Source organism: Vulpes lagopus, chromosome 7 (assembly GCF_018345385.1).
Source record: "Vulpes lagopus strain Blue_001 chromosome 7, ASM1834538v1, whole genome shotgun sequence".
In the NCBI taxonomy this organism is placed as follows: Eukaryota; Metazoa; Chordata; class Mammalia; order Carnivora; family Canidae; genus Vulpes; species Vulpes lagopus.
Window position 1 is genome coordinate 62,277,007 of NC_054830.1, and position 20,409 is coordinate 62,297,415.

Here is a 20,409-nt window from a genome sequence, read left to right on the forward strand (position 1 = left end):
TGTTCCAATGAGAGTCTCATTTTAATCTTGGTATCAAATATCTCCTTAAGTGCCTCCTCACCAGGGGACAAGAGAAAAGGACAGAAAATGTGCCTGCAGCTTGCAGAGGATACGTAACAACAATCATATTAGCTGCTGATGTGACTGGCATTTCTTTCTCATGTATTTCCTCCTGATTGTAAACAAAAGAGAGGTTTCAATGCTGAGGGCAGAAAATTCGGAAAATGCAGATGAATATAAATCAGAAAACAAGACCCTTAAATACGCTCACCGGCCAGAGCTAACCACTTGCCGACGCCGTGTTGTTCTTGTCTTTGCTTATGCTTGGTCTATACCTGTGTTTCCCCCCAAAAATGCACTCTATGGACCATGAGGCCCCGTGAACCCTCTGGAGAAACAGGATTCCTTGGTCAAAAGGGTTTGCAAAATGCTGTGCCTGGGACTACCTTCCAAGGGCTTTAGGATGCGTATTGGTCTAGTTGAGGTGCTAAGAAATTATGCAGATTTTTAAAGATCTTGCTTAACTTCGTTTAACTTGATCTTCCTCGAAACGTGAGCCTTTGTGTCTGGGCAAGTGTAGCTCATGGGATCCCTAGGCATGTCCCGCGATTTCACTTTAGGAAACGATGGTCCGTGCAGGGGTCAGCGAACACCGGGGCCTGGGGCCCGAAGGCGCCCACCCAATGCCATGGGCATCGTGTGAAGGCGGCCGGGAGGCGATACCGGGAGGACGGGCTGTGGTTTGCTGGCCTCCAGCCTGCATGGGGCCAGGTCACCGCAGGGCTTCCCGCTTCTGTTGCCTTCCTTGAGTCTCACGATGCGCCTCTGAAGGAATGTCAGCCTAGGGAGCCGTAGTGCCAGAAGGGGAAACCGAGGCACCGAGCTGTCGAATGACCCGTGGCAAGCTGCCCACAGGGTTACGCGGAATCCCAGATCTGCTTTGGCTTTGCCTGTGCAAGCAGGGTCGGGGCTGAGAGCAGAGGCCGGGAAGAGGCCCGGAGGCAGGTGCAGACCGAGCTGCTGGCTCCAGGGAGGGCCTGCACACCAAGGCTGGGCCTCGGTCCACTTACAAGCGGTGGCCATTACGCGGGCTGGGGAGGGGGCGGAGGTTTCGGTGAGTGCTCCCCAAACGCAGGCCACCCGTCACCTTCTCATTCTGTCCTCCAGGAGACGTCAGGTATGACGAGGCCATGGGTTACCCGATGGTGCAGCAGTGGCGGGTTCGAAGCAACCTCTACCGTGTGAAGCTCAGCACCATCACCCTCTCAGCAGGTGAGGAGCGCCGCCCGGGCAGCGGGGGGCTTGGGGTGACGCAGCACGCGTTCCCAAGCACTGAGGGTGTGCGGGCCCTGGGCTGGGGATGCTGAGGGAACGAGGCCATGTCCTCGCTGCCATGCAGGGGCTCACGGGGACCGTGCATGGACAAGCAGACAGACAGTGACATCCTGATGTGGTAGGTTCTGTGCAATAGTGAGGCAGGTGGTTCCCCGGAGGAGGGAGCTGTGTGTCCCGAGGAGTCAGGGAGGCTTCCTGGAGGAAGGGGCATCCTAGCCGTGTGGGGAAGGGTGGCTAGGAGAGGGGCTGAATGGCAGTCCACGTCGCCTGTACATTCTATATATTTCAGGCTTGTGGACTGCGTTCTTCTGGTCTCCCCTGGGTGTTTCGCGTTCCTACCCCTGCCCTATACAGCGATACGGTGTCCTATACACGCTGCCCTCCCACACACGTACGCACACACTGCCCACGCTCCACCTGCACGAGCCCCGCATCTCGGCGGACGGGGACGGTTTGTAATTCTTAGGACGGGGCGTGTTCTTTCGTGCCTCTGTGACTTTGCACGTGCTCTTCCCTGGGCCTGGATCTCCTTGCCCAGAACACCTCCCGCAGGACTGGCCGGCCCGGCCCACGTTCCCTGCTTCCGCGGAATAACTCCAGGAATTCCGTGCAAGCGACTCCCTGTACTAAAGGCCTCGTGTGCTTGACTCGTATCTGAGCCACGTGTTTCCCTCACTGACCCAAGAACTGGGGGTTCGGAGTGGGCCCCGCCCGTCCCTGAGCCTACGTTCCTGTGGCCCCTGTAACTAACAGACCATCCACACGTCGTCGATACTTCTGTTTGACGAAGGAGTAAAAGAAAAGTGAAAACTGAAAAATCCAGAATGAGTGGAGGACTCTGGAAAAGAGGGGGTTTTCCACTCTGGCTTTTACTCAAGACGCTGCCCGTGGGTGATGGTCTGGGCACTTCCTGTGCGTTTGCCAGCTCTTTTCTTATCTTCTCTGTTTTCAGTATCATTTTGTTCGTGAGGAACACGAGACTCTTTTAGCCCGGGAAGCAGAGGGCTGTCCCATCCGGGACGTACAACTGGTCATTACTGCTGACGTTGACTAATAAGCACTTTATGATGTCTCGTATCTTAGGATTTCTATCAGTCCTGCAAGGAAGACATTATTCATCCCCCGCCCCCGCCTTTTTTCCGATAAGGAAACTGAGGGTCAGAGAGGTTAAGTAACTTGCCCAAGGTCACACAGCTTAGCAAGGGGCCAAACAGGAGGAGAGCAGGGATTCAATCGTGGGTTTGTCTGCCTCGAAAAAGAGCCACAGGCCATCTCCGTGGTGGTGTTCTTCGATATTTAAGAGAAGCAATGTCACGATGAACACCGCTGTATTCATTACGCAGTTGCATGGGTTAGCAGGTGGGTGGAGAGGGGTTGTCCTAATCAAACATCCACTCTCTGAGGCGTGTTTCTGTTTCCCCCACCTCCCCACACCCTCCCACCTCACTTGTGGATCCGACTGCAGTGTTGCTGTTAGAACTACAGAGGTGTTATCAGCTTGGATTAATCAGTGATGATGCTCCTGAGGACCCCCTTGTAAGTCAGATGTCGGCAAATCAGAGCTCAGTTTTAATGTTGAAGGAGGGCTCGCTGGCTCTTTGACATTTTACGTTGACGTGACGTGGACTCCATTGCACTTGCCACAGTGGCGGTTGGTGTCCCCGCCGTGTGCCGGCGCCGTGCCCCGTACCTGGTTAGGGTGGTGGTGGGGAAGGGTGCATGTGCACAGTCAAAGACAAGTGGTGGAGAGCTTCTGCTTTCAAGGTGGTGCCCACTGAAGGTGCCCTGGCCTGGATTGTGTGAATAGCTTCTTGGGGGAGTGGTAAGGGGGGTGACTTTCTGGAGACTTAGAGCACAGGAATGACGTGAGGAGGAGGTGGGGAGCCCATTTCTGCAGTTTGGGGGCTGTACGTGAAGAAAGGTTGGTGGAAATCTCAGGTCCCATTGGGAGACCTAAGAAGGCTGTGGCTGGAAGGATAGCCTGATGTAGGTGGCTCGTGGGCGATGCCCTCGGAGGCCTGGGATACCAGGTAAGGTCACTGGGGAACTGGTCATCCAGGGGCGGGAGGAGCTCCTACAAGTCTTCAGGCTCTTGGCCCAACAGCTAGGTGACCTGCCTGTCGGAGGAAGGAGAGAGGTGGGGAGCTGCAGTCATGGAGTGACTCCCGTGCTCGCTCTGTGTGAGGCTCTGAGGGCCTAAGTGTCCTTGGCACGGGACCAAGGACAATAGAGCAGCAAGGAGGCCCTCGAGATGTCAGGAGAGAGACATCACTGTGCGAGGGAGGCAGAGGCGGAGGCGGAGGCGGAGGCAGTGGGGAAGCAGTGCTATGGGAAGCCAGGCCGGGGATCAGATCAGGACGTGGGGCAATCGGCAGCCCCGGGGTCCCTCCGGGGACAGCTGGAGCCCTGGGTGATGGGCTGTGGTCGGCGGAACCCGTGTGTGTTTCGAGTGAGAGCAGAGGGGTTGGAATCCTAGCAGCTCCGCCCCGAGGACCGAGGAAATTGCTCCCAGTGTGACCTTTGACTTGCTCGTGTGCACCGTGGAAGCTGCCGTGTGGGGGCTTCGGCTCACCCGGAACGAGGGGGAGAGACCACCGTGTGCGTGGTGCTCCTCAGTTGCATGGGACAGACTTTGGCTCTGACTTCCTCACGCTGACTTTCAGGTCCAGTGATCTTGGTGGCCAGGCGTGAGGCCTTCCTCCACGGTCGGTTCCCTCTCGGCGGTAGTGTCTCGTGTGTCCCCGGGAGAGAGCAGCCTCTGCGGGGCGGCCGGGGGCGGCTGCTGTGCGCACTCAGATGGCAGCGGCCACCGGGTGACCCGTGGTGACACCAGATCCACACTGACCCCGTGGTGATGCCACCAGGTGACCCTGTGCTGACGCCATCAGGTGACCCCGTGGTGATGCCACCAGGTGACCCTGTGCTGACGCCATCAGGTGACCCCGTGGTGACGCAGCCAGGTGCCCCGCGGTGACGCCAGCCCCCGGCCTCCCCGGGCTGACCGCCTCCACGTGCTCCTCCCCTGTCCAGGCTTCACCAACGTCCTCAAGATCCTGACGAGGGAGAGCAGCCGGGACGAGCTGCTGTCCTTCATCCAGCACTACGGCTCGCACTACGTCGCCGAGGCCCTGTACGGCTCCGAGCTCACCTGCCTCATCCACTTCCCCAGCAAGAAGGTCCAGCAGCAGCTGTGGCTCCAGTATCAGAAAGGTAAGCGCGGGCTCGGCGGGGCGGCCGGTGGGCTGCGGAGGTGGGGCTGCTCCGCGCTGACCCCCGGCTCTGGCGCCTGCCAACGGCGTGGCCTCCGGCGTCCCTGCCCCTCTCCGGCTTCGGTGTCCCGGGACCGAGGGCGACAGCTCCGACCCTTTCCGTGCGGGCGCTTCCTGAGCCCGAAGCTGGCGGCTGGGCGCCGGGGCCCCTGCCCCATTACCGCGGGCCCCGCCTTGCCCCCGGTCTCCCCCGAAGCCCTGGAAGAGTTGAGGACGGGCGTCGTGTCCCCGGATGCCTCCTCCTTCCCGGGCGTCTCGGAAGACCCAGACCCCTGTGTGTGCTCACCTTGCGTATGAGGGGACGGTCTCGAGCCTCTCTGGGGGGCGGGGTGGGGGGACCAGGTCTTGCTTCCCTCCGCTGCTCGGCTGCTCCCAGGACTGGATTTCCTCAGCCCACGCGGGAGACCAGTCTCCGCCGCCCCCGCGGGAGCTCCGTTCCCTTCCCGCCTGAGCGCGGCCCTCCCGGGGCCCCGGGCGCCCAGGTGGCTCCCTTGTCCGCCTTCCAGGGCGAGGGGAGCGGTTCCTGTAGTGGCGTTTGGAGAAAGACAGACGCGTGACCTGCTCGCGTTGGGGGTTCCAGCAGGTCCGTGTCCGGGGGCCAGTGAGTCTCGGGTGTGCCAGGTGCCCGAAGGTTCGCGGGGAGCAGGTGGCAGGTGGCAGGGCTGCTTCCTGTCGCCACTGCTACGATTATCACCAAGTAACTGGGGGAGGAGAGCTCTCTCCGGTGGGCGGGCGGGCTGGGCAGCGACGTGTGCCCGGCCTCCCCGCGTGGCTCAGCCGCCGCAGCTCAGGAAGCAAATCGCTCCGAACCACAGGACGTGGCGGCCGGAGCGGGGACCTTAGGAGTCTCACCAGGCTTAGCGCCCCAAGCTTGCCGGCGGGGAAACTGAGGCCCAGAGGGAGGAGAGCTCAGCATGGCCGAGCCCCCTGGGCGGGCGGGTCCAAGACCACGTGGGGTGCTCCGTGCTCCCCATCAAGGGCTTTTCGTGCTGCCCCTCCTCCCCGGCTGGATGAAGCCCCGATGCACCTGCCTTTGCCCTGTCCGGAACCTTTCCTCTTGCCCCCGGGGGGCCCGCACCCGCCACCGTGGCCTCAGCCCCTCCCTGCCTCCTGTGTGCCACGGTGTGGGGCGCGGGGCGGTTTATAGACGCAGGGGCCGTAATTGAGTTGTCTGGGAATGACTCTGTTTTTATGGCTGTGACAATGACGGTCTTTAAGGAAGTGCATTAAATCAATAGAAGTCTCGTTGTCCTGCCCTATAAATAACGTGACACATCATTAAGCAGGGCAATAAGCTTCAGGACTTTGAAGTAATACAATTAGGTTATGTTTGTAGAAACCTTCGCTCACCGTGGCCACTGAGCTACCTCGCCGGGGCCGGCGCTCGGGGCCCGGGACCCCGCCGTCAAGCTACATGCCGCGCCGTCTCCATCCTCAGCTGCTCCCAGGCCTTGCGCGCTTCCAGCCCGGGAGACCCCGCTCTCTCTGGGTTGCTTGGGCGGAGGCGCGCCTCCTCCGCTTGTTCCCGGGAAGGGCGCAGGGTTGTGCTGAGGCCACCGTGCCGCCTCTGTGAGTGTGCGTCCCCCTCCTGCCTCCCCACGGGCTCAGACCTCGATGGCCCCTGAAACGCTACAGTCTTATTTCTTCAGTGTGGGACTAGTGACGTTTGCAAGTGGGAGGCTGAGACGCTGGGGTTTTCCCCGGAAGAGGTTGGAAGCACTCTGCACTTGGAGACAGCGGGTGACCCCCTGCAGCCATCAACTCTGTGTGCTGGGCGTGTGCTAGGCCAGGGCCCCCCGCACCCCCACCTCCGGGGGGAGCTGGTCAGGATGGATCTGGGGTTGGGAGCGGATGGCCGAGGGGGCAGAGCTGTGGGAACAGGAGAGAGCTAGCACGGTGCGGAGCGGGACAGACGGGCTTCAGGTCCCCGTGGTCTTCCCACATCGCTGCCGGGGTCACCTCGGGCAAGTAACTTCTAAGCTCCTGTTTCCTTGTGCGTTACACTGGGGGCGGGGAGGGCAGTGACTCTTGCGCGTGGCTCGTGGGAGAGCGAGGTGAGATGATACAGGTACGATGTCTGGCACGTAGCAAGCACGTGAAGAACGGCCCTAAAGTCGAGCCGAGCTTGTGGGCATCTCGGCCGAGGATCCTAGTCCTGGCCACGGCTCCCTGTGATTCACCTGTGTCTGTGTCACCAGAAGAGGACACTCCCTGCGGATGTCCTTACAACCTGGAGAGCGGAGGGCGGAGGGCTTCCGGGATCCCTTGAAACCTCCCATTTCGCCCTTTGACTTACTGCCCACACTCTGCCTTGCCGTGACCGTGACACACGCCTTTTTATCACCATTAAGACTCTCTGTAGGAAGTTACCCATCCTCGGGCGACCTGGGATGAAGACTTCATTTGGAGATAAAACAAGAGGTTTTGCAGTCAGACGGGCTCGGGTTCAAATCCCTGGCGTACCTCTTACGGGCTGTGCGATCTTGGGCAAGGCGACCCACTCTCTAGATGGCTTTCCTCAAATGCAAAATACAGACCCCAGGGAAAGCCTAGGCCATCAGTGGGCCCGTCCTGCACGGAGCTGGGCTCAACCCGTTCCCTCCCGCCACAGCTGCCCAGCTGCTCAGGTAACTCTGCTCCCAGGTGTGTGTAGGTACACGTGTGTTTTTATGGTGGGGTCGCTAGTTTCCTCCCGTCCCTTGCCGACTGACTCAGGACCAAGGACAGGGGTGGGTTGGGCTGAGTGGAGGCAGTGGGAGGGGAGGTGGGGGGTGGGGGGGTCTGCTCCCTGCATTTTGGTCGTTCCCTGTCGTTCTCTGGGAGGATGGTGATGGGTGCAGAAACCTCGGTCGGATTTCAGGGGACCCTGAAATCTCAATTACTCCTTCCCCGTGGAGAAAGTGACTATGGAAGCTGAAGGGTGTGTGCATGTGAAGGAATCGTTCATTGTGTGTGTGTGTGTGTGTGAGAGAGAGAGAGAGAGAGAGCGACCGAGGGAGGTAGGAGGAGTCAGAAAAACACAGAGAGAGAGACAAGTGCAAACCAGAGTGCATGCGTGTGCGCTCACACACACACACACACACACACACACACGACAGAGAGATAAAGTGTAGAAGAGGAAACGTATGCAATTAATACAACTTTCCCAAGTGTGTAGACTCACTCGGTGACCCCGGGAAAGGACGTTTTCTAGCGAAGATTACGCTGCTCTTAAGACTGGGGCGGTCCGTGGCTATTGAGATGTCCTCACAGATAAATGCCTGTTGCCACCTTTAGAAGACGTTTTATCTCTATTATAATTTCCCAAGACCGTCCAAGGGAACGAATTTCTGCATTTCCATTTGAATTACAATGCAGTTTTGAATGTCAGCTGCAGCATTCCCAGACTACTGCTTAAAGGAGTCCGGGCTGTTTGAGAAGGTTGAGGTGGAAGGGGGGCGGGGGGAGGGACAAGGGAAAGATGGTCAAATGTCGGCGCCTTTGGCGAGGACGCTTGTGGCCGAGGGGCGGAGGGGCGGACTGGGCTGGAGGACTCTCCTGGGCTTTCTGTTCCCCGAGGGAGCTGGCTTCAAAGGCAGCATCGCACATGAAAGGAGCCCTCTCAGGCGGAGACCTGCCCGGTACCAGTTCACTTCTCTGTAGACTTAATTTTCCGGGGACAGTTGCCGGTTGCCGTGTGCTTGACCTTGAGTTAGCATTCGATGGAGCTGGCCGTGTCCTGCTTGAGGCGCTCCCTGTGTTTGTGGCCAGGGTCCCAGACCTTCCTTGTGCATCACCCCCCCCTTCCTCCTGGCGTCTTCCACGTCTGCTTTGCAGGCTCACCCTCCTCTGCCAACCCGGACCATGGGGCTTCACGGGACCCTGGCCTGGGCCCCTCCTCCTGGACTGTTCTCTCTCTCTGGGGACCCTGTTAGTGTCCTTCCACTGATGACTCCTGCTTTATGCCTCTGCCTGCAGGCTCTCTGCTTGCAGTTGCTCGCATGACAGCCCCCTTGTCCCCCCCGCCCCCGCCCATTCCGTCCCACACAACCTAGTACTTTTCTAGTGTCTCAGTGGAACACGCCATGACCTGTTTGTAGGCAGGGCCAGAAACTGAGTCCTTCTTAACTGCCCCCCCCCATTTCCCAGATTGTACCCATTTTAATTGCCAACTAGGTCTTGAATTTGCCCGTTTCTTTCCATGTCACTGCTGTGCCCTGTGCCAGACCGCCATCATGGCTTGCCTGGACTCTAGGGTTGGCATGCTACCTGGACCTCTTGCTTCTGCTCTTGTCTCCCATCAGTCCAGACCACACAGCAGCCCTGAGGATGTGGGCCAGTCAGTTTTCTCCAGAGAGAACCAACAGGGTGGATGGATGGATGGATGGATGGATGGATGGATAACGGTCTCTATTATATATAATATTCATAATATAAGACATATGATATAAATATATACATATACAGAGAGAGTAAAAGAGAGAGAGAGATTTATTATGAGAAATTGGCTCATGTGATTATTATGCAGGCTGGGAAGCTCCAAGGCAAGATCTGCTCAGCAAACTGGGAATTCAAGAGAATTCCAAAAGCTGGCAGCCTTGAGACCTTAGAAGAACCAGTCCTTCAGTTTGGGTCCAAAGACAAGAAGAGAATGATGTCCCAGCTCAGAGGTTTAAGCAGGAGGGGTTCTTGCTTACTCCTGGGAGGGTCGGCCTTTTTGTTCTAGTCAGGCCTTCAACTGATTGGATGAGGCCCACCCACATTCGGGAGGGCAGTCTGCTTTACTCAGTCTACTGGTTGTTTCATCCAAAACATCGTCGCCGACACCCTCACACACACACACATCCACGATACTGTTTGACCAACTATCTGAACGCCCCATGGCCCAGTCAAGCTTACATATAAAATTAACCATTAACAGACTTGCCCTCCTGCTGCTTCTTGGATGGAAACTCCTGGGTGCTTTGTCATTGCCCTGAGGCTGATTTCCAACCTGTTCCCCACGACCTCAGGGCCCTCTCAGATCTGATGTGTCCCCGGCGCCCCCGCTCCAGGCTGTCCGCCTCTTGGGCACACCCAGCCCAGCCTCACAATCCTAAACCACATCGGAAGTCGGGGATCGGCTAGGCAGGGTCCCAGGGAGGGCGAGGCGGGAGCTGAGTACCCTGCCCCCTGCCCCTGCCCCGTGGCCTCCATGCAGTTACTGGTAGGGTACGTCTAGCAGGGAGGTAGGGGGGTCAGAGCGGGTCAAGCCTGAGCTGGACGCTCACTGGTCTGCAGCCCGCCAGAGGAGAGAACGAACTTCTTTCTCCCCAGAACCTTGCAGGAAGACGATACAGGATGTGGTTCATTAAACACAAATAGGCCCATGAGACTGCCATTTCCACCAGATGAAATTACCAAAAAAAAAGCATTTGTTCCCCGGTTTAGATTGAGTCCATCTGGAACGGAACACCCTAGTCATTTTCCTATTGGTGCACACCAAGAATAATAATCCCTCGCCGTGCTCTGCGCGCAGCCGCTCGCCAACCACTTTCACGTACGTGCATTTTTTTTTTTTTCATCCAATTTACTCCTCGCACAACAAGCCTGGGAGGGAGGCTCTGGTATCTGCATTTCATGCTTGAGGAGACTGAGGCGCGTGAGGGTAAGATGGCCTGCGGGGGTTCACACCGGGGAGCTTGGCACGGTGGGTGGGGATTTGAACCCGGGCTGCTTTCATCACGGGGACCATGTGTGTCCGTACGGCGGCGGCTTCAGAGAACTCTCCAGATGCTGGCATTGCGTCCGACCCAAGGGGACCGTCTGCACTCCTGTTCCGTTGCCCCATCCACTGCTGGAAGACCTGCGGGAGGCAGAGGCTCCGCGTGCAGGCCCGAGGGGGCGCGGTGGGCAGGGGAGGAGGTACTCTATGCACCCCCCGCCCCCCGTTTAGCGGCAGAATCACAAGGCAGGGCCCAGCCCGGGCTCGTCCCAGCTGGAAGTCGCCGTGGCCATCCCAGAGCTGGGGGAGCTTCTCTCTGAGGGCCGGCCGTGGTTGCAAGGCGGCGGGGAGCTGCTGCCTGGAGTGCCACGGGGCCGGACCGGGCGTGGTGGCAGGAAGGCAGCGATGGCTCAGCACCACCCGCCAGAGGCAGGGGAAGAGGCGGTGGCGACTCTTGAGTAAGGGTGTTTCCTATTCTCGGCCCACCTGGCTCTTCCCGTTCAACAGATGGGCAAGTTGAGGTCAGCTCCCGCAGTCAGAACCTGCCTTTGCGGAGGGGGACACTTAATAACCAGGTAGCAATGGGGTTTGGTTGTTCGGTTGGTTTTTGGTCTTCGCCCTCCTGGAAACTCAGAGCAAAATCAACTCTGATTTTGCTCCCCAGTGGCCAAAGCCCCCCACATCCTCCAAGGGGGCCGAGTTCCTGGAGGATAGACCGCACGTTTTCTTCGTTCAGGGTGCGTGCACACACGAGCTCCCCATTACCTGAGGCGTTGGAGACTGCCCCTCTTGTCCTTCCGCTTAGGGAAGCAAGGAGAGGTTGCTACTGTTGTACACCAGGTCCCCGGATTCTGTTCGGACCGGGGCCTGCTGGGCCGCTCGACCCCTCTCACAGTCAGATGCCAGGCAAGCGCCACAGGGGCCGAGGGCGCAGGGCTGTCAGGTGGGACCTTCTGACTCAGCAGGCTCGCACTGAGGATGTGGAACGTGCCTGGAGATGAACGTGGGGCTTTTGTCCTCTCTTTGCCTTCGACGCCTTAGTGAGGACAGGGGGGCCTGCAGGGAACACAGGTGCACCGAGGGACGCTTGTGCCTTCCCCAGGTGGTCATCGGCAGGTGGCCCGGCCTCCCTCCAGATTCCACATCACCAGGGTGCGTCCCTGGCCGCCGTGTCTCTGTCCTTCCTTCGTCCCTTTTCGCCCCTCTCTACACGAGTGTGTCCAGCCCCTGCTATACGGCAGGCTCTGTATCAGGTGCTGAGGCTGGCACGGTGAGCGAGACCCCCTTCCTGCTCTCGGGAGGCTCACAGGTTAGCCGGTGAGCAGACAACTAACAGAGATGGATGGATGATGCTGTGGCGGGGAAGCTTGCGCGTGTGCATGTGCGTGCGTGTCGGGTCGGGAGTGGACAAACCGAGGCCAGGAGACTGGTCCTAACTGCATAGGGCAGCCGGGAACTTCCCTGGAGCAGAGGACAGCTCAGCAGAGCCCTGGGGGGTCTGGGCATTATCACCCCGGTGGTAGGGGTGGGTTGCAGGGGTTGCAGGGGGCAGGACACGAATCTGGGGATGTGGAGAAGCCTGCCGAGTGCTGAGCCCACTTAGACCAGCTGGGAGCAGTGAGCCTGGATGTCTTCAGGTGCTCTTGAGGGATGCCACTGGCCTTGTTTTTTTTTGTTTGTTTGTTTTTTTTTTTTAGATCTTTGAATGTGTCTGTGCCCCAGTCTTCTAAGTATTCTGAGAAACTGCCATTGCCTCTGCCCCCAGTCACGTACTCTCAGGAGAGGCTGAGTCTTCGGGGCCTGCAGTGAAGTCAGACCCCGGGGCCCATTTTGGAAGTACCTGGGGAATAGTTGGAAAAGCACCTGAACTGTTGGGTTGTCATGAAGATGGGATGAGATCACGGGGTTAGTTGGCTCCTGGTAGGATGCTCAAGGCCAATCAGTGGTCGTTGCCCACTCCTCCCCAGAGGAGCACCTTTCAACAAACACCAACGTCCGCGTCAGGTGTGTGTGGTCCTCTGACCCATGTGCCACGTGTGTGACGTAGGACAAGGCCCCTTGATTTCTCAGAGTCTCAGCTGAGCCTTAAGGTGGCTGCAGTGCCGCTTGCTCCGCAGTATTGTTAGAATGAACTGGAACAATGCCTGTGAAGTGACTATCACGGCACCTGGCATGTAAGAAGTAGTCAGGAAATCGGGCTCTTATTATGATTATCATTTATTCTTGCGGGACACGATCGCGTGGGTGAGGATTATGGTGACCATCGGCTCTCTGCCGCAGGAGGCCTAATGGTGCAGCTCTTTCCAGTCCTGGGTGCGGGAGCCCGAGGGAACCCTGAAGCCACGGCTGCTTTCTCTCTTGCGTGATCTGCCAACCTGCGTTTGAGTCCTGCCTGAACATGGGGGTGGGAGTAGAAAGCAGAATTACGGGAAAGCGCAGCCTGGAGCCCTACAGGGCGAGAAGAATGTGTAGTAGGGCTGTGTGTGCTGGTGAAGGGGGGAGCCGGCTGGGCCCCAAGGGCTGACCTGTGTGGGCCCTTGCTACGGGCCCTGAATCACGTGGTCTCGCCTTGTTCTTCATAAGATCTCCCCCCAACCCCTTGCCCCCACGAGGTCCGGGGTATTATGTCCATCTTCCACATGAGAAAACTCACCTGCTCAGGGTCACCTGGCTGGTAATAAACAGGCAGAGGCAGGGCTCCATCCCGGGACGGCGCGACTCCAAAGCCCCCGTGCCCTAACCCATCGTATAAGGACAGACGCCACGTACTGAGAACCTCTTTGCCGGCAGGCACGCTGGGCACTTGGCATCTCATTTGATCCTCACGATGACCTTCTAAAGAGGGAGGGGGGCTTTCCGCCTAGGAAGCTGAGAATCAGGAGGTGCCAAGGTGGGAGGGGGGATGTATATAACTGGGAGGCACAAGGTCGGTGGAAGTACTTGCTCTTCCCTTTCTTTTCTTGCTTGGGGCCCTCTTGCCATTTATGCTTTGCTGTTACTTAACCACAGAGGGTGCTCAAAAAAAAAAAAAGAAAAAAAAAAGACTGTTCTGCGTGAGAGGCATCTGAACAGGGCAGAAGGACTTGAGGAGTGAAAACAGGCAGGCAGGGCAGCGTGATGCCCACCTCCGAGATGTCATCAGGCGGCGGGCGCCAGGTCCTCGTTGCCTAATGCCGTGGCTCCGGGTGAGGGTGCCGGCTTTGAGCCGGCCCTTAGAGATCGACTTGACCATGGATCCATTGGGTAGGAGCTGGTTTTGGTTGTTTTTATCTGACACTTAAGCCCTAGATCCCAAGGGTTCCTCCTTGGGTGCCCAAGGAGATGGAAGGCTCCTTTTAGAGATCTTGGTCCAAGAAGCCTCTGAGGTCAGGAGCATCAGAATCGCTGAAATTTATGGCTGCAAAGATCCTTAATTCAATAAATCTATTAGGATGGATGATGGAATGGGTGATGAGAAACTTGCTCCGAGGGAACTATAAATTAGTGACAGGGTTGGGACTCCAACCAGCTCCCTTTTCATTCTCTCTCTCCATCCTCCTTCCAAGGTGTGCTGAGAGGCAACTCAAGAGGCCCTGGGTCTGAAGGGGTCCCCTCTTGCTTGTGATGGCCTCATCGAGACGTATCTTTTGTGAGCCTTCTCTTCCAGGAGTGGTTTTGCACAAAGACAGCATTTAGGGTTTTCCATGGGAAACGCAACTTGTCATGATTTTGTTGTTGAGGAGGTTTCTTTAAGGAAAACGGAAACTGGGGTAACCACTCCTCCCACCTTTCAACCACATCCCATTTTCTGTCCCAACGGGCTTACTGTCGGCGATTCAGGGAGGCAGCTGGTGGGAGGGGCGCAAGGTGGCACCGCAGCTGGTGCTAAATGGGACACCAAGTGTTCATTTATATCAAGAGATGAGCGAGGCTGACCGCCTCCCCCCCCCCACGCTCCCAGGCCCTGGTTTTGTCCCATTCTGATAGGGTTTGGCTTGGGATTGAAGGAATGTTAGGTTGAGTCGGGAAGATCAGTTAGGAAGTGGTAGCCGTGTTTCAGGAGAAAAATAATAGCGGCTTGCCGTTTAGTAGCCATGCAGCTGGAGATTAGAAGAAAAAAAAAAGTAAATAAGTAAATGGGTGAGAAACGGTAGCACTGATGTGTTTCTCAAAGTAGAACAAAAGAACAGCGGGTGTTGGAGTGCTGAGCTCAGGTTGAAATACGTTGCGTCTGGGGTTTCTCAGGGACATCTTCATCGGACACAGCAGCCCACGGCTGACAAGCTAGTTGGCAGGATGAGGTGGGCAGCTGGGCATAGACCAGTCTGGTGATCCAAAAAAAGAAAAAAAAAAAAAGGTAAGACCTGAAAATGCAGGTTTGGGACCTCGTTGCAGAGGTGATCACCACAGGAGATGAAGCTTTGGGTAAAAAAAAAATCACAGTTCCCCTTTTGCAACTTGTTTCCTCAGGGAGCAACTCATCCTATTGTTTAGTATTTGTTTGGGCCTTTTATTTGGAAAGCCTTTCTTTCATTCAGAGAGGCCGTCCTCACGTCTCATGTCTGGCCAGCTTTTACTTCTGTAAAACCTTACGGGACACTGAGGATCAGTCCTAGTGCAGAGTAGGCAGGAGCTCACATCTCCCGTTTCGTTGAGGAGGGCAACGGGCCTATGCAGCCAACATCACGGAGCAGAAGGGAAGGATACACACTTAAAGGGGTTGGGCTTCATCATGTGCACCTTTCATCTGGCTAAGAGCTTTGTGTGTGTGTGTGTGTGTGTGTGTGTGTGTGTGTTAAAGATTTTATTTATTTATTCATGAGAGACACAGAGAAAGGCAGAGACACAGGCAGAGGGAGAAGCAGGCTCCATGCAGGGATCTGGATGCAGGACTCGATCCCAGGACCCCAGGGTCTCACCCTGAGCCAAAGGCAGATGCTCAACCGCTGAGCCTGCCAGGCGGCCCTGGCTAAGAGTGAATCAGCCTCTATGGGAAGTCCAGCATATAGTGCCCAGTAGTGTACACATCACACGTTTCCTCCCACCCATGCACGTTCCATTCTCCTATATCCGGCCCCTGCATCATGATCAGGTGAGACTGGCATCCCTGCCCCCTTCCCACCCTTTGAGCCATGATATTTCCAATTTATTTCTAACACTTGTGCAGAATCATTAGATTTTTGTTGTTGTTGTTGTTGTTAAACAAGTTTCAGATGCTTGGGCCGGAGTTTTTATTCTTAAGTTTAAATACGAAGTGTCATTCCCCGAAAATGGGTCTTATCCGTGTGGTTGCTCATAAATTACATTCATAAAAATGTGTCATATGGTGAAGTTGTTTTAATGTTGATCTCTAAATCTCGGTCGTCACTCGAAAGTAGTGGGATGGACTGCAGCCTGGTATGTGTGGTTCAGAGGGTGGAACTGATGCTGCCGCACACACACCCCGATATAAAAGGACCTAAGACTCACATGATGAAGCTTTCTGCTCCCAAGCAGGTCCGAAGTGGCTCGAGGAAACAGGGAAAGGAGACTGGCTTGGCTTGTATGGGATGGGTAGGGGGGTGGAGTAGGGTGGCCGTGGCCCCAACTTCCCTCTGGCACCAAAGGTAGGAGTACCTAGGTTTGCCAAGTGAGGCCTTGAATGCTGTCAGGCTTCAAGCGTCAGATGTGGAAGTCAGAATCTTTATTACAATTCACTCTGGATGTTTGACGTCGTTGAACGCGCACTTGCGTAAGCAAACCATCGTGGCGCTCTATGAGCGCTGCAGTCTGATGGTGGTAGAGGAAATGAAAATTCTAATAAATGCCTTGTATTGAGAGCCCAACATTGTCTATTTTGAGTAGTGAAATGAGGGCTTCAGCCAGGATCCGTAATGTCTGGAATTCTGCGGGCGATAAGGAGGGTTTTGGTGAGGCCTTTTATCATGGATTTAGTATGTGTAAAGACAGGTGCGATCCTGATTTAGGTTTTCAGTTATCTGTGACACAAGAAATTCCCAGAGATCTGCAACCTTGGAGAGAGACTTGTTGCTGTTGGCTGGGCCAGATGAGCACATCATTGGCAATGGCCCAAGAGTCTATAAAGATGTGGAGATAGAGCTGCAAAGAGAACTGCATCAAGTTTGGCTGGTTGTGAGGATCGTGGGTCCTGTCCCACGATCAGGAACATCCCAGTTAAGGGCTGAAAAGTAGCAGCCTTCCAGCAAACTCCATCATATATGGTGGTGGTGACACCACTTATAAAGTATATAAGCTGTCTGCTGTTCACTTGGTGGATCCCAGGGGACTCCTCAGATAGCCAAGGGGTCTGGGAAAGGGGGTGACAAGGCACCTGGCAAAGGACTGAGGATGGAGGGGGCACCCTGTCCTGCAGGTGAGGTATGCCGAGGCCTAGGTTTGGCTCTAGGCTATAGCAAGGGCACCTCAGTAGCTGTGCTAAACTTTCAAGGTGCTGCTTCCATGGCTCAAGGTATAACGGGTGGGCTAGGGATGGAGGGCCTCGGGCTCAGGTCTGTGACAACCAGTCTTTGTTTCTAGGAGAGCCCACGTGGCAGCCAGCGGTTGCATTCTAGTGCCGTGTGTTAATTTTTGTAGTTATTTGAGTTAATAGATATTGACCTGGAGGAAAAATCCTTTTATGCTAGCCATCTATAGGAAGACCTAAACACACATATTTCTGTTTTAAAACAAATACACGTACATAAAATTTGTGCGTGCGCGCGCGTGTATGTGTGTGTGTGTATATATATAATATATAAGATTTTATATATATATAAAATCTTGACTCCATTTAACCTCTCATAGTGTCAGGATGACATCCTGACTACTTTAATCAAAAAACAACCCTTTAGGCTTTATGTGCAGCTTTCCTGGTGGGAAACAATACTGTGAGTTTTGCCTCTGCCCCTCCGGCCATCCCAGTCTCCCTCCAATAGGTTTTTAATTAAGAAGCCGAGCAGTGCCACTGCTTCACCGACACAGGTCTGCAATCTCCCCCGGCGTTAGCCTGAAAATTTTACATCAGTACACTGTGTGTGGGGGGGGTCTTTGCCTCCTACCAGGGAAGCCAGGTTTTCTGAGCACCTCACACGTTCAGAATTAGGTACCTCTACATACGCTACCCCATTTATAGCTTTCGAGTCGCACAACAGTGCTTTAAAACCTAAGCTGTCCTTGCCTTCCAGCAGATGAGGAAACGACAGTTGGACAGAATGACGCCAGCTAGTAAGTGACCCACGGGTACAAGAATCGGGGTGCGGTAAAGCAACTGGACCAAACTGGAGCTGATTATTTACAAAGTGCAGGTTCTTTCTACCACTTCAAACACAATTTTAGGAGGCATTAGGCAAAAACACGGAGGCAAAACTCAACTCAGCGTCTAGCTGGTTAAAAATTAACTGAAACCGTAGCGCCAAAAGGGGCTTTACTGGTCATCTAGTCCAACCTCTCCCCAGGCAGGGAAACTGAGGCAGAGGTATGTGATCACCTGAAGCCACATAGGGAGGTCAGAGGCAGAGCCGTGATGCAGACCTAGACCAGATCCGGCGACTTTCCCACTAGAATCCGCTGCCCGTCCCAGAGCTGCCTCACCAACTTCAGGCTTAGCCGGGGTAGCATGAATATTAATGGTATTGACAGGATACAGCCATAGGTCTGCAGTGTAAGTGTGTATTTTGCTAAAGAGCCTCCTACCTCACCATTGCCCTGCTTGTAAAATTCATCCAGGCAGCTGCTGTAATTTGTTTTGAGATCCCTTGAGGGGCTGTACGTCCTGAGTACAAATCAACAGCCTAGTCAGGTGCAGGATAGAGCCCTGAGTTTCATACTAGGCTCTGCCTTCCGCTTCCCTCCTACGGAGCTGGGTAACACTTCACTTTTAAGAGGCCATTAATTAGTACTCGATTAAAAGTACAGCTACTTAAGCATTACTTGCCTTACCCACAGGGGCACTGCAGGACTCCAGCCAAGTTTATCCTACTGACTTGAATAATGGAGTATCCCTCTGTGGACTGTCTCAGGCTGCAGTGTACGTTGGGATTGGCCCTTACCATCACTCAGGCAGCGCCTATCCCTGGCCTTTGAGGAAGTCTAGGGCTATGGAACACTAGGTTTCAAGTATCTTAGGAAAGACGGCAATGATTTCTGAAGAAGTAGGCTCGTTAACATCATGTATCACATTACTTTTCCTTCCCTTCTGAACACTTGGCATAGTGCCTGGCCCACAGTAGGTACTCAGCAAGTACTGAATGGAGGATTGCTCTAAAACCCTAAATTCTATATACTCAGACTGATAAAGGGAAGCCGGGACTTAACCAACCTATAAGCCATTTGCTTGCCTTTAGGTTCTCATGTACCTTATTAAAGGGCTTCCTACGAATACCTTTTTATCCAATGTAAGGGGTTGTGTTAAGAAAACTAAGGTTACTGGAGGCCCATCATCATTAGCGAGTCAAGTAAATAACAGCCAATTAGATGCCTGAGGATATATATATACACACACACTATGTTAGGCACCACGCGACGTGCTCACAGTAATTTATACAATTAAAGAAACATGAAATAGGGAGAGTGATAATAAAAAGGAACAGGTGATGCAGGGAGAGGACGCGCCGGAGAAAAGTTTTGGTTGACGAATAGGAGCCTGTAAAATAGGAAAGAGGTGAAGTATCGTTTGGAGGGGTTGGACTACCTCACACCACTCGTTTTAACCACGCGAGGAAAGGTTGTAATAGCTACCACTTACTGAGTATGCCAAGGATTTTTCACATCATTTATCTCACATCTTAACACCCTTCCTTCGGAAAATCATTTTCATCATTTCCCCAAAAGGGGAAAGGTGAAGTGCCTGGCCCAGGCCTGCGTGAAGACCAGCAGGGCTGTAGTTCAATGGTTTCCAGAAAGTGCCCCGTAGATTCACAGGAGTTTTGCAGGGTGGGGGTGGGGGGGGGTGGGAGGGGTGCGCAGGTTAGGTGAGGGGATAAAGCCTGTTCTGCAGGCCCCACAAACCTGCTTCAACCAGAGCAGCTGCTCTTTGATCTACTTTACATAACAGACTCCCACGTTAAGACTGTTCCTAGAATCAGGGAACCACTGCTTAAAAACAAGAAACCACAAACAAAAACTGTTATCATTGAGGAAACGAGTTTCCTAGGGTTGTGCTATGTATGTAACATAGTTGACAGGGTAGATCACTGAAAATTGATTGCACTAAGCACAGCCTCTAAAATATTCACATCGAAGAAACAAAAACAGGTTACACTTATGTCCACTCTGGGCCAGCAGACAGCTGCTTGGTGAGGACCAAGGCAGGAGTGTTGGTCAGCGATGGGTGGCCCTAAAGGCCAAATTCCAATAGTGAGCAGTTGCCCTGCCTTCCAAAAGCACTGGCAGCTGGGGGTTTCTGGCCCACGGACGTCAAGCCAGTCCACAGTATACACGTCTGTGCTGCCAACCGTGTGCCAAAGGCCTCGACCAATGTTACTACCTTAGCAAGCCCCCCTCACTGACAGCAAAGACAGATCTCCTCCTGCCAGGTGCTATCAGATAAAGTGGCTCTAATAACTAGTGGAGTTATTTGTGATGCACTTTTAATTGGATCAATTTCCTCTCAATTATACAATCTTTGGAAATTGGGAGGCAATTTCATAATCAGAACATGGGGCTTTCTCCAGGTGTAACGTGCAAGACAAACTAGCTTCACATCGCACCAATTATTTCCTTTCCTATTCTTTGGCAGCTATCACAACAGAAGCCGAAAAAGACAATGCTACCACCAAAAAAAAAACAAAACAATTTTGAGTAGCCCAGCTTAGCAAATCTGGTTTCTTTAGAAAGCAAGGTGATGGCTCTTTGGCTTGCCATCAGCCCTGCATCTACAGAGCAAAACTCTGTTGCTCAGTAAAAACCGAGCCTGAGGATCCTTGTCACAAATTCCCTCACCCGCTTTTGGTCTTTTTTTTAAAGGACAAGGCTTCTTCCTTTTTTGAATTCTAATTACAAAGATATAAAATGGCAGAGGCTCAATTCCTAACAGGGCGTTGGTGACTCTGTAGACCTTGGGGGGTGATTCTGTACCTGTGTGTGTCGGAGTAAACTTTGGAATTCTTCACCTAATGGCGCCTTAGGCTGAATTTTGATTGGGGG

At 54.6% G+C, this 20,409-nt stretch overlaps 1 protein-coding gene across 1 annotated transcript in view; it reads left to right on the plus strand.

Moving 5' to 3' along the window:
• ASTN2 (astrotactin 2) overlaps positions 1–20,409 on the plus strand; it is an 861,071-nt gene that overhangs the window by 615,608 nt on the left and 225,054 nt on the right. The window contains exons 15-16 of the mRNA XM_041762437.1: positions 1,168–1,272; positions 4,366–4,545. Of these exons, the coding sequence (XP_041618371.1) occupies positions 1,168–1,272; positions 4,366–4,545 (285 nt within the window). The remainder of the gene's footprint in view (positions 1–1,167; positions 1,273–4,365; positions 4,546–20,409) is intronic.